This window comes from Vulpes vulpes, chromosome 6 (genome assembly GCF_048418805.1).
Source record: "Vulpes vulpes isolate BD-2025 chromosome 6, VulVul3, whole genome shotgun sequence".
In the NCBI taxonomy this organism is placed as follows: domain Eukaryota; kingdom Metazoa; phylum Chordata; class Mammalia; order Carnivora; family Canidae; genus Vulpes; species Vulpes vulpes.
In genome coordinates, this window is record NC_132785.1 from 62366571 (window position 1) to 62380220 (window position 13650).

The 13650-nt window shown below is 55.3% G+C and overlaps 1 protein-coding gene across 2 annotated transcripts in view; it reads right to left on the reverse strand.

The window, feature by feature from the left end:
- Positions 1-1719: 1719 nt before the first annotated feature.
- FBLN5 (fibulin 5) overlaps positions 1720-13650 on the reverse strand; it is a 69045-nt gene continuing 57114 nt past the window's right edge. For both annotated transcript variants that reach the window (XM_072761157.1, XM_072761156.1), the window contains 3 exons: positions 12672-12798; positions 9924-10119; positions 1720-2684 (listed from right to left, as the gene is read on the reverse strand). In XM_072761157.1, coding sequence (XP_072617258.1) covers positions 2523-2684; positions 9924-10119; positions 12672-12798 — 485 coding nt within the window. In that variant the 3' untranslated portion in view covers positions 1720-2522. The remainder of the gene's footprint in view (positions 2685-9923; positions 10120-12671; positions 12799-13650) is intronic.

Consider the following 13650-nt stretch of genomic DNA (forward strand, 5'->3'; position numbering starts at 1 on the left):
TTTAATGGAAATACTGGCTGTCATCCCCTAAGTACGTTTCAAGGAATCACAAGGCTTTAGAATTAGAGCAGCTGAATGGCAGTTTTCATGCCTGGAGAGCCCAGAAGATGTGCGGGGAACCCAAGGACGTGTGCAGGTGTGCGTCCTCTTTACGCAGCGCCCCGCCTGCCACAGGAGGCTTCGTTCTTCAGGCCTGACGGCGCGGCCCAAGCAGGCTCCTGTGACGGGCTCAGCATAGCCGGATGACGGGGAGCCTGTCCTCAAGGGCTCAGGGTGGGGGCCCGGGACTGAACCCCCAGGAGCAGCCACCCATGGGACGCCAGGGAAGCGCAATGCTGTGACTCAGAGCAAGCTCATCCCCGACCTTACAACCTTACGAGCAGATTTCCCCAGCGGTGGGGGAAGCCAAACAGCTTTCAGGATCTGGGAGCCTGTCTAACTCTTTCCGGAATGTTTTGGGTTTGGCGTTGATACACAACGTTGCCCCAGGATGTTTTCCCCTTAATTTTTAGGCCCCAGTGTGTTTTAAGGTAAATTGATCCCACATGCTTCTGATCCATTTACATGGAACTCATCAGACCACGTTTGGGAAGAGCGTCTGAGGTTCAAGGAGCCCCTGCAGCCTGCTTTTAGGAGCCTCTCTTGCTTATTATTATTTTTTTAGAAGCAGGAAGCCACGTTTTGACATGGACAAGTAAAAGGTGAGCCCCAGAGAGACACAGGTCTGGTTCCAAATGTGGCACCTCTGAAACCAGTGGGTCCTCAGTCACCAAGATGCCGCCGGCCTTCAGTCTCCTTCTGACGTCCAAGGAAACCTTTCCCCGGGGCTGTGCTGAGCCGAGGGCGGTAATTCAGAGCTGCCTGGCGCCCCGCTCCTAGCACCCAGCTGCACTCCAGGCTCCACACCTGACCCCTCCACCTCCCACGCCAGGGGTGCCCCGGCTCAGCACAGCTCCCCTTGCTCCTCGCTGTGTGCCCCACCGAGCCGAGAGAGGCAAGGGCCACCAAGTCTGCAGGAAACCGTCCTGACTCTCCTGAGCTATGCCAGGCCTCTGGAGCCATTTATTGTTGATGGGGTTGTAACATCCCTGGAAAATGCCCGATGGGGGGTGCCCGGGGGCTCAGCGGTTGAGTGTGTCTGCCTTGGGCTCAGGGAGAAGGGTGGAGTCCCACACTGGGCTCCCTGCATGGAGCCTGCTTCTCCCTCTGCCTTTGTCTCTGCCTCTCTTTGGATCTCTCATGAATAAGTAAAATCTTAAAAAAAAGAAAAGAAAAGAAAAAGTCGCAAGGCCTGGGCTCTGTCAAAGACGAACTAAATCAGGATGTCTGGGGGGCAGAGCCCAAGAAATCAGGTGTTATTGTTTGTTTTTCTTAAAAGCGCCACAAGCTGCATTGCTATGCAGTCAGGACTGAGGGCCACTGATTTAAAAGTAACAGCATGACCTGTGTGTCCTGGGAGGGCACCTGGAAATAATCTACACGACAGAGGGATGGTTCCTGGTTTTCTAACTGAATGAAGTAGGATTCAGGTTGAAGCTGGCAGCTCCCCTTGCCCTGCCCGCGCCCCCACCTCCCCAACCCCCCATCAAGGGCCCATCCCGCTCTCCCGGGAGTTTCCACACCGACGCACAATGAACAGGTTCTAAGAGAACCAGAACCAACCAACCAACCCCGAATGCCAGACCATCCACGATGAGTCAAAACGAGCCAAACACAAGATCTCTTCAAATATTTAATCTGTTTAGAAACCTCTGCCTTCCAACCCAGTTGGGTAAAAATTCTAAAGAAAGCATGGTTAAGGGATCCTCGAAGAGAGCACTGGGCTAAACAGGAGAGGAGAATGGGTTTGGGAAGTTAGAACATAACATGTGTCTTAAGGCCTTTTTAAGGAATTCTATCATTTAATTTCTTTAAAAAATACTCAAAATGCACAAGAAAGGATTAAACAGTTACACAAACTTAAAGAAAACAACAACTTCTTTTCTGGCTGAAAATACCACATGTGGTTTTGAAATAGACTCTTTAAAAGCCCTTAGATCCCGCTGGGGTTTCTTGCCATCCTCCTCTGCACGGACAAGAAGCAAACTAGCTACGGCCCACGTCCCGGGGTTCGGGGGGACCCGGCAAGGCAGCAACGAGCCAGAGAAAGCAGGAAGGCGACAGGAGGTGGCAGGAAGCTGTTCACAGTCTTCTGAACGAGGACCCAGACCCCCGCGAACCTCCCCTATTTCCTTCGAAAATATGAAAATAAACTGAAGACCTTGAAAAATCACCGTGGATCTCAGGTCAGGGTGCCGATAATACTTTCCAATAACTGTGTTGTAAGGAGTGGGGGAAGCATGGCCCTCGGAGTGACGGGGCTGCCACGCCACAGGCAGGGTCAGGACACAGGGCCGTCTCCTCGGGGGCCGCCAGCAAGAGAAGTGGCACCTCCACCTCACTCCACTCTCCCCCTCGTTCCTCCCGTTCTCCTGTCCCCTTGGTGCTGGTGAGAGGCAGTGTCAGGGCCCCTAGCCCGCGGCTCAGAACGGGTACTGCGACACGTATATCCGCAGTCGGATCACAGAGCTGCCTCTGAAGTTGATGACGGTATTGACAGTGATCATCTCCAAGTCCAGCTGTATGTCCCGGGGCCCCTTGATGGGGCGTGTCATCACCAGGGTGGCACTGATGGGACCCGTTTGCTGTGGACAGAGGCGAGCACACTGGTTAGAGAAGGCCTGCCCGGCGCCAGGGGCACATGAGCTGCAGCCCAGACGCCACTGAGCAACAGCAAAGAAGGGGGAACAGCTGTTGTTGGGGGTGTGGGGCTTCTCGTGCCATCCCCCGAGCAGGAGCCCCTGCAGCCCCAATCGCCCCCACCCCCCCTGCCGCCCCCGACAGCACTGCAGCCCAGCTGCATCCCTGTGGAGTCACTCTCTTCCCCGGACTTTGCCCACATCCCAGCAGGCTCGGGCCTGCTAAGCCCTCAGGGCTTACTTGCAAGGTCACCTCCTTGGAGAAGCCTTCTCTGCATCCCCCCACCTAGCCCGGGTCACCTGGTGACCCCCTCACCACTGCACCGAGTCTGCCTGGGGTGGGAAGCACTTGTCATCGTGTGTCGCCGTCCACAGGGACTGGTCTAGGTCTGATGTCTAGTCCCTCCCAGACTGCGAGCTCTGTAGGACAAGCGCTGGGGTCAGGGTTTTTGCCACTGCATCCCCGGAACCCAGCCCGGGACCGTCACATAGTGAAGGGCTCATCCTGAAGGAAACAGCGAGTAACTGACGGAACTCACAGCAGAGGGCTGTCCCTTCACATCTCAGGGCCTCGTCTCTAAAATGAGGGAGTGTAGCCGACCCAACCTCCGATGCACCCAGGACACTCATTTCCTAAACCAACAATTCCGGGGACTCATTCCAAGTTTACCCACCCGAGTGGATGTTGATCGACCTTCTGGGGCCTCTGACATGTAGTCCCTGCCGGAGCTCCCACAAGACAGCCTCTCACCCCTCCAGCCTCACCCCTCTGTGACCCCAATGCTGAGGCCCTAATGATTTCCTGTGAGCGTCTCTCCTCTGCTGAATCGGGCTCTAAAACTTCTGAGAAGCCTGAGCAAAAGGGCAGACATCCACTGAGGCCCTGCCACCTGTGAGGCCTGCTTGAGCCCTGCATGTATTTCACCCTTATAAAAAGCCCCGAAAGGCCTGGTTAACTCAAGGTGTGGTCCCCAGACCAGTACCATTGGCACCAGCATGGAGCCAGTGAGAAATGCAGGATCTCAGGCCCCACCTGACACCTGAGAACCGAGCCAGACTCTGTAGCAGGACTCCTCCCCACTTGATTCACGGGGCACATGAATAGTGGGAAGTGCTGCTCTAAGAGCCCAGGACCCCATCTCATTGTTTCCCTGTTTGCTAAATAAGCAAACCAAGGCCTAGTGGGTCACCTGACCAGCAGGGGCAGAGGTGCTGCCCGAACCCAGACACCAGGCCTTTCCCACCACACCCCAACTATCACAAGAGGCTGCTGTGTGCCTCGCTGCTTCTCCCTAGCACGGCCCTTAGGGAGAGACGCCCATGGTCCGTGCAGGGCTGGATGGCAGGCTCCTGGGGAGGGAATGACATGAGAGAACAGGAGAGGCTGCAGAGCCCAACACTGTGCCCAGAAACTGAAAGCAACAGGCCTGCAAAATTGAGATGGTTGGCTTGTTTAAAGCCACACCAAGTGTTTCATCTGTCTCCACAAAAGGAGGGCTCCCCATGAAGCTCTACCATCCCCAAGAGCTGCCTCAAGTATGGCAAGGGCGGGGCAGACAGGAACCGAGACCTCCCCTGTCCACAGGCTATCATCAGCCCCACATCACTGAAACTTCCTCTTGGCATCTGCTCCCTGTGTTCCCATCAGCATCAGCACAGTTGGCGTCTCCTTGCGCAGAGGATCGTGCAGACTTCCTGGTGGACTCTTGCAAAACTTTCTCGGGGCACAGGGCCAGCACTTCAGAAGAGACAGCCACAGAGGGAAATGCCCACGGCATTTACATAGACAAATACCTTGGCAGCTTGTGCTGTTTGCATGAACAAAGGCCAAGGGTTGAGGACCTTGAGCATGGGCAGCCCTTGGGAGGGAGGCTGAGGTGGCCCTGCCTCAGAGGGGGTTGATCGACAGAGCAACTGGGAACCTCCAAGGTGCTCCCTTGGGCTTGCCTGGTAAAGGTCTCCAGAGAATAAGAGGGTTCTTGCCTCTCTATTGGGTAGTGACCCTAAGGGATCAGCAGGTCTGATGCCTGCCAGGGCCACAAGCACACGGGAGCCCTCGAGCACCTGTCAGGAAGGCTGAGGACAGCTGCCTCCACGACTCACTAGGCTTTTGGGGAAAAACCAAGGGCATCAAGGAAAAGAGGCCTCCCCAGAGCCCCTGCTCATTGGTTGGCTTCATGGTCACTGGTGCAAAACGGTGATGATGACTGGGGAGGGGTTAGGAGCCCTGGCGTTCAGCTTTGACCTTGGGCACATCCCTTATTTAATCCTTATGGCCCTATAGTGTACATAGATCACCAAACTAGGTGGCAGTGTCTGAAGCCCACCCCCTGTTCTGCTCTGGCCACCACAGTCTCTGATACGGTCTCCGTACATCTCAATCTCCTGACCCTCCTCTGCCGCGGCTCCAGGTAAGAACCACCACTTGACATTGTCCATGTTTGCCTGGCCATTTGTCCTCCCTCCACCCCGTGTGGGTTCCCCCAGGCCACATCCTGTTTGTTCCTGGACTCTCAGTGCCTGGCTCAAAGCTGCACAGTTCACGCTGCTGAATCCACGCATGTGACAAGAGAAGGCACAAGTCCCGTGGGCCATGGCAGAGGTTGCCAGCTGCCCCCCATGTGCATCTTCCTGGCTTGCTTCTCAGCGTCATCGGGCCTTTTCCGGAGCCAGCTGCCCGGCGGCACTGTCTGACCTCAGCAAGCGGGGCCATTCCCCGGGACCTGCCACCTGATCCAGGTGTCACAGAGTAAACGTGCTTTGGCACAGTCTGAACCTGTGACCGTGCTCCTCCTCCTGGCCCAACTTGTGTCCCTGAGTCACCTGGCCAAGGCCCCCAGTCCCCTGTCTGGGGCTCTGGGTGAGATGGGCTGCCCACGGTGCTTGTGGAAGGGGTGTGTGTTTGCATGCACATGAGCCCAGGCGTCCATGTGGGTGTATGTGGTCTGTGTGCTGTGTGCTTGTAAGGCAATTGGTGCATCTCAGTGGGAAGGCCTGAGGGCCAGCAAGCCCCACCTACACGCCATGCTCCGTCCAGTACTGCCAACGCCCAGGGCCCAGAGCTCACGGTCTCCTGATGGCAGCCGCAGCAGCAGCGCTTTCAGGGGCGCCTGCACGCTCAGTGGGTTGAGCACCCAGCTCTTGGTTTCGGCCCAGGTATGATCTTGGGGTCATGAGAGCAAGGCCCACGTTGGGCTCCATGTTGGGAGTGGAGTCTGCTTCACATTCTCTCTCCCCCTCTCGTTGCATCCCTCTCCTGCTTACACCTGCTCTGTCTTCCTCTACTAAATAAATAAAATCTTAAAAAAAGAATCAATGCTATCAGTGTAAAATAACTAAGACTAGTTACTGAACACTTGAACTGGTTATTGAACACTTTCTACCATTACTGGATGTTAAAGTCATTTCAATTTCTGCCGAATCTCAAAGCTAGAAGAGCAGGTGAAAATATTGCACATCCTAAGGAGAAATGTCAGAGTAGGTATAGATTTGGAGATGAACCTGCGGGATTCAAGTCCTGCTCTAGTGTGTCCTCGCTCTGAGACCACGGACACAGCCTCTGTCTCTCTATGCTTCAGGCCCACATCTGGACGTTGGGACAGTCACACAGACACATCAGGCCCCGGCCACAGGATGGTTGGAAGAATAAAGGGAGTGACGTAGGGACGTAGGGATGGCACTGGGCGTGATGCTGGCTGTGCCCCGCTGCTCAGGGGCTCCTGCAGCTGTTACCCACCACCTGCGGGGGGGGGGGGGGAGGCCCGGCCAGCTCTGTCTCTCTGGGCCCCCTCACCACCAGACTGCATTAAGCACCCTTCCCAGCCCCCAACTCAAGCCAGATGGGGGTCATGGGAACCATCCACGGCTGTGGTTCCCCTGGCGTTAGGAGTGCAGACAACAGTCCCAACTGTCCTGGAGAAGCCTACACAGGGCACCCCCACCACCTAGAACCACAGCAAGGGGAGGGACGCTGGGAGTGGCCTGTTGGGGCACCTGCCCTGTCGAGGTGCCACCTCCTCCTCCCTGCCCCTGAGAGGTGTGTGCAGGACAGAGCGCCAGAGGATGGTGAGGGTGCTTCGGGGTGGCCAATGGCCCCATGGAGGGGCCCTGATGCCCACGCCAGGGGATGGCCAGTGCAACATCTTCAGGGGAACTTCCAAAGAACCCACAAAGCATCCCCATAACGCAGACACAGCACTGACGCCTGCTTACAAAGGCAACAATCTAGTGAGAATTGGGTCCCCCTAATGCTCCCGCCCAGCAGCTGCACCCCCGGGTCCTGGAGGAGGAGCCAGAGGCAGCACAGTGAACAGCGGGGGGAGGGGAAGCTGGCTCAGAATCCTCACCCCTAGTCAGGGAAGGGGAGAAGCTACACTGCAGAGAGGCAGAGGGGTAAAGTTTCTGCTGAAAGCAGCTGGGCTGGATGTGGGAGGAGACAACTCCACAGCAGCTTTGAATGCCTGTCAGCCCTGCGGGGGTAACCTCACAGCACCCAGGAGGGCACAGGTCTGGAGCTGCAATGTGAGGGGGTTAGTGACGCTGAGGGTTTTAGCTTCGCCTAACGCTGCCTGTGGGATGGAAACAGTCGCTCTGTGTCCCAGGCACTGGGCTAAGTAGCTGATCCCATCTAATCCCAAAGTAAATACTATGATCCACTCTCTACCGATGTGGAAACTGGGGCCCAGGGAGGTTAGGTGATGTGCCTGAGGCCGCACAGCTGGTGAGCGCTGGAAAGCAAGGGAAGAGGTCAGCCTGGCTCCACTGAGGGTGGAAGGCCCACTCCCAGGCACATTTCTCCGTCTCCCTACCCCTGAGTCCGGGGCCGCACAGGGCCCCTCACGGTGCCTGTTCTCTCTTCTGGGGCGCAAACCCTCGCTGAGTTCCTTCAGCCTCAGAGGCCCGACAGCCTCTTCTGAATAAATACTGAAGAACGCGGGCCCTAGTCAGTGTCGCAGAGGGCACCAGCTTACAGCTCAGTGCTGTGAGTCTCAAGGGTCCCTGAGGGGCCCTGACATCTAAGTCCTTAGGGGAAGCTTCTGGGAAGGCTCCTCCCTCCTGTCCACTGGACAGTCAGCTTCCCCCACTGCCACTGGGGACCCCATACAGGCAGCCACACGGGGACCGCGTGGGGCTGGAGGGATCCTAGCAGGTGGTGCTCTAGCGACTGAAATCCTGCCCAGGCAAGCTCACCTTCTGACGATCTTCTTTTCTGCTCAGGGGGAAAAAATGCGAGGCAAGAGGTATCACTGGTGGTATTTTAAATCCCCAAAAGGGGCATCTTTGTGCCCTGTGGTGGGGACCCTCTGTGTCTGTACAAATGCGAGAGGCTGAACTGGAGGATGCGGGGGTGGGGGATTGGGTGCTTATGCTCCCAAAGGCCGCAGGACCAGAGCAGCTCCCAGGATGCAGGTTTCTGCAGGACAGCACAGAAAGCACAGACACAAATGCAGCTCCGTCCTCATCCTGCAGAAGCTCCTCTACCTTCAGCTCAGTCCCTCTTCTCCCAAGGCCTCTGGCTCCTAGACCATGTTATCACCTGGGACCCGGTCCTAGGAGGGTCTTGCCAAAAGCATCTCAGTGAGGCTGCAGGCACCAGGGGACTAGCCCCGGGGACCTTTGCGAATCTGTTCCAACCACTGCTTCTGAGGTTTCCCTGGTTTTAGACAGTCCCAGCCCCTGAGGCAAGGATGGGAAGATTCCGCCATGAGGGAGGGAGGTGGTGGTCTGGTGGTCCTCTCCCAGGCCCTGGGGCAGGCGGAACCCCTTCCAAGTGGGCGAGCTTCCATGGGCCAGAGCTCCCCCCACCCCGCCACAGCGCCCCCAGGGGCCGCACGCTGCATGTGCAGAGATGCGGATCCCTGGCTGAAGAAGGGCCCCTGGAGATGCCAGGCCCTAATCCCCTCAACCTGTAAATATTCCCTTAAAGGAAACGGGATCTTAGCCTGTGACTAAATTAAGACTCTTGGCATGGGGAGATTATCCTGGATTATCTGGGCAGGCCCTGAATCCAATCCTACGTGAGCTGGACAGAGAAGGGGGACATGATGCACCAAGAAGCAGAGGCACTGTGACGGAGGACGCGGGGGCAAAGCGATAGGGCCACAGGTGGAGACATGGTGGCTGCCTGCGGTGAGCTGCAGGATGCAAGGCGGGGCTTCTCCCCTAGAGCTCCAGAGGGGCTATGGCTCTGGGAGCTTTGCTTTCAGCTCCGTGAATGCAACTTCAGGGTTTCGGCTTCCAGGACCATGGGAAAATAAACGTCTGTCGTCTTAGGCCACCATGTTGTGGTGATTTGTCACAGTGACCACAGGACGCTGACATGGTAGGCCTCAACCACCATCATCTGGAAGAGACTCTCTGGGTAGGAAGCTCCAGAATCCACTTGCCGGGCCAGTGCCTGAATTCCCACCAAAACATGAAAAGCATCGTTCTAAACGGAGGGTCTCCAAAGAGGTACGTCCACACCAGCACTGCCAGAGGTGAAGCTCAAGAGCACAGCAGCACAGGAATTAACAAAGAAGCAAATATGTTGGGGGACACGTGTCCTAAAATCTTTTCCTGACACAGTCAGGGCTATCCCATTGAACTTTCTGCAACAACAGGCATGCTCCTCACCTGAGCTAACACAACTGCCCCAGGTGACCACCAAGTGCTTGAAACACGGCTGGTGCCATGGAAGTAACCTAATGTTTGGTTTCATTTCATTTTACTTCATTGCAAAGGAGAGAGCCAGGATGGTGACTCTGGGACGCCACAGATGGCGCCCACCTCTGTGAGGACACCATGACATTTCCTGCAACGTAAGTGCCACGAGGGCGGGGATCTGGGGGATGGTTCCTCCGCTACCCCATTTTCAGTTGCTGGAAGCACATAGCAGGTGGTAAGTATTTGTCAAAGGAGTGGATGGACAACCAGATATGGGAGCGTCTCCTCCAGGCAGAAGACTGCATCTCAGCCTAACTTCTCATTGTGCAATGAGGACCCAGAGGCTCACCCAGGAGAAGCAGTTTTCATAGAGCTGCCCAGAAGGTAACAGGAATCAGAACCTTGAGGTCTTCACTGCCCCCTACTCTCCTTTTCTCTCCTCACACCTGCCCCTCTCAGCTGCTCTCCTACCGGTTTCTAGAAGCATGTGGCAGACTAACAACACAAGCATGGTGGAAGATGGTAACCATCCCCTCTTACCCGCATGTAGAACTCTCGGCCCTCATTGCCAGACTTGATCTGGAAAATGTAGTAAGCCCCAGGATAGCGGGTTGTGGCTTGCATTTGGAAGATGTCAGCAGGAACGGAGCGTCCCGACACCACATCCATATCCCGGTACAAGATGGTGAAGGGCTGGTCTCTGCAGCCGGGATTCTCAGCAGGACACATACAGCGGCTATTGAGGAGGGAAATTGCGTGAGAATGCGATAAATCCCTTCCAGATGCTCCTTTATACCTACTTCCTCACTAAGACACTGGAAAGCCAGCCACCCTGCTTTTATCTTCCACATGCTGTACCTGTAGATCCTCTCTGCCCCTGGGTCTCCTCTAAAAACTCACCAGAGTGTAGGTGAAACTCCCTGTTTCCCAGAGAATGGCCTTTTCTGTCCAATCAGATAGTCCTGCCATGAGGGCATAAACCCCAGATGTCTGGTTCGCAGAACACTGGCCCTTCTCTAATGCGTGTTACATTTGTCGCACATTTACTGGGCAAGACACGTCACTGGCCACCTAGCCCTTCACTCCCCCAGACATGTGTACTCACAACGAAATTCTAGAAGTGAGGAAGCACATTAGATGGGCAGGAATCGGGCGGTCCCTGTGCACTCCCCACGCACGTGGCCTGCTCTGTGTAGAGCATCACCTCATCTTGGCATTCGGTACACAAGAGCTCTGAACTCTCTAAATTAGCTATGTATTAGGACCCGTGTGAGATGCTTTGGAATCGTAGTGATGAATGAGATCCTGACCTCAAATAGTCCATCTTCCAGGAAGAGAAGTAAATCATGGACACAAATGTCTCTACTACAAAGTGGCTAATGTGAAACACCAGCACAGTATGGTTGTAATACAATGTCACGATTCTCTTCCCAAGGGCTGCCTGTTGTGGACACCCCTGCATGTCTCCCTCGGCACCCCATCTCTCACCTCCCCCCAAGATACCCCCCAGGGATCAGAGCTATCACGGGATAGGATGTCTGTCAGGACACGCTCTGATGGGCACAACTAGGAGTCAGCCTTGTCTTGTTCCTGTCACTCTCCTCAGGCTTCCCATCTAGCTTCCAAACACTGGTTGGTTCTATCTCTGGACTACCATCCAAATCCAAGCACCCTTCCTCAGCTCCTTAATCACTGGCCACCATCGTCTCACCTGGACCTCTGGGATGGCCTTCTAATAACTCCCTCCTGCTTCAGGCCATTACAAACAGGCCATCATCAAACAAAAACCAGATCTGTCTCAATCCTGCTTGAAGAGTCTCCAGTGGTCACCCCTTCCCCTTGCTACCTGACTAAAAATTGAACACCCACCTTAGCCTATACGACCAATGGGGTCTGGCCTCTGTGAATTTCCCTCCCACCCCTGCCCCCTTCGCTCAGTAGGGCTGCAGGCCCCTGGACCTCCTCCGTCCCCTGAAGACACCAAGCTCACCAACACCTTGTAACCCTAGCACATACTGTTCCCTCTGTTCTTCCACTCTGTTCACATGGACTCACCTTCCCATTCCAGCTCCGATGTCATTGCCTTAGAGGGGCTGTTAGACTCCCGAGTCTAGACATTTTCCTTCCGTAAATTCCCATTCCTCCTGCTTCTAGCACCCATCCCAGTCCATTATCACGTATTCACTTATGGGACAATTTGCCAAATGTCTTTCTCCTCCTTATTATAACAGCAAAAACCACGGCACCTGGCATAGTGTCTGCCCCGTAACAGGAGCTCAACAAACATCTAATAAAGAAATGTATAAAAATAATTACTAAAGTTGTGGTTTTTTTCAAGGCTGATCAAAATAGCCAAGTCAAAATGTCCCTGGTACCCAAATGGCCCCTTAGAATGGCAGGTGTCCCATAGAAAGAATTGCTCCCTAAATGAAGAAGCTTGCAGGAGGGCGTGATGACTGGCAGCTGAGGAGGATCACAAATAGCGGGGGGGGGGGGGGGGGGAGGGGGAGGTAGTGGTGCCAAGATCTGGGATGTATCTGTGTGGCGGTGGGAGAAATGCCTTCCACACGGCAGAAAGGGGTGCATGCAAATCAGGGGGCTGGGCACTCCAGAGTGTGGGCAGAGGTGAGGGTCAGCCCTGAGCAGGTTGGCAGGAGGACAGGACCCAGGAGCAAGGAAATGAGCTGGAAGGGGGTGGCTGGAGTGTGAGGGAACAGGTCCCAGAGGCAGGCAGCTTCCAGTGGCATGTGGGGGACCTCATGCAGGGCATGCGGGCTGTGAGTTGAACTGGGTCCACTCCCCAGGCACAGGCGAGGGTGGCCTGCAGGATCCCAGGGAGAACCAGCCCTGGAAGCTGGGGTGGGGGGCCTCCCGACACTCAGTTCAGCCTCAAAGGGCCCAGGGCGGCTGGAAGCGTGGCTCTTAGCTACACACAAAGCCGTCTGCAACAGACCCCCACCTGCTGGGCCCTGTCCTCCTTTGCCAGCTTTTGTTCAGGGCAGGAGGCACCCTGCAAGCTGAAAACTGCCGTGGGATGCTGCGCTCCTACAAGACGTGATGCATGGGTCCGGCTCATCCCTTTGTCTCCAGGGCAAAGAATGGGTGTCACTCGGGGTAGTAAACATGTTGACGGGAAGACAGGAGGGCAGAAGATGTCCTGGGTGTGGGTGTGTGCAATCGGCAATCTCTGGGCAGTGCGGTTCCCCAGCAGGGCCGCTGTCCTTCACGCCGCGCTGGCAGCCTCTGGAGCTTGGCCCTCTCCACACTCCTGTTTCTCCCAGGACTTACTTGTCGCTAATCCGAAGATATGGCTCCTCACAGCGGATGGGGTCGATGCACTTGAAGCCCCCCTGCAAATTGTAGCAAGTCTGCTGCAGGTTGCACGTGTGGTTTCCGTGCTCACACTCGTTGATATCTGAAATGCAGGGTAGAGGAGAGGCTAAAACGGGACAGCACCTTCCGAGATGTGTGCACTGTGGGGGTCGCCTGGGCCTTTACCATAGAATCACGCATCATCTGGTACGATAGCTACTGGCCACAGGTGGCTACTGAGCCCTTGAGGTGTGGCCGCCAACAACTAAAATGTGCCGTCAGTAGAAAACACGCACAGGTTTCCACCACTCAGTATGAAAAAAGAATGCGGTATCTCATCAATAGTCTTTATATCGAGTACATATTGTAAACATACTGCATTAAACAATATATAAAATAAAATATATTCTTAAAATTAATGGTACCTATTTTTAAAAAATTCACATAAGGCTCCTATTTGTAACTGGTTGTACATTTCTATTGCCCAGCACTGACATGGGGAATTCTTGCCTTTGGTGTTCAGGTAAGGAAGGTTCAAGGAGCTGAAATGGGTCAAGGCTCAGCCACCACCTGCCCCTGCATTGGCCCAGCAGGTGGGCCGTGGGGCTTGAGGAATCTGCCCAAGCAGCCATCGGAAGGAGATGCACCTTTTCCCAGCCTGGGGTCCCAACTCTTAAAGGGACATGGCAGTCAGTCGTGTGAGTTCCCCTGGAGGCCGTGCTCCCGGAATCAGTAGAGAAACGCTAAATGGGGTCCTCCCAGGGGTCATAGACACTTCCCTGGGGCAGCCGGACCAGCCTTTTGGGGTGCCACTCATGTCTGTGGAGTTCATCATAGAAGCAGAAGTGGCCGTGTCCTTTCTGAGGCCAGAGAATGGGTCATGGGATCGGGCAGCCAGGAATCCCGGCCAGAGCCTGCTGCCCTGGGAGCCCCTGGAACCCACTCCTGCCCACAT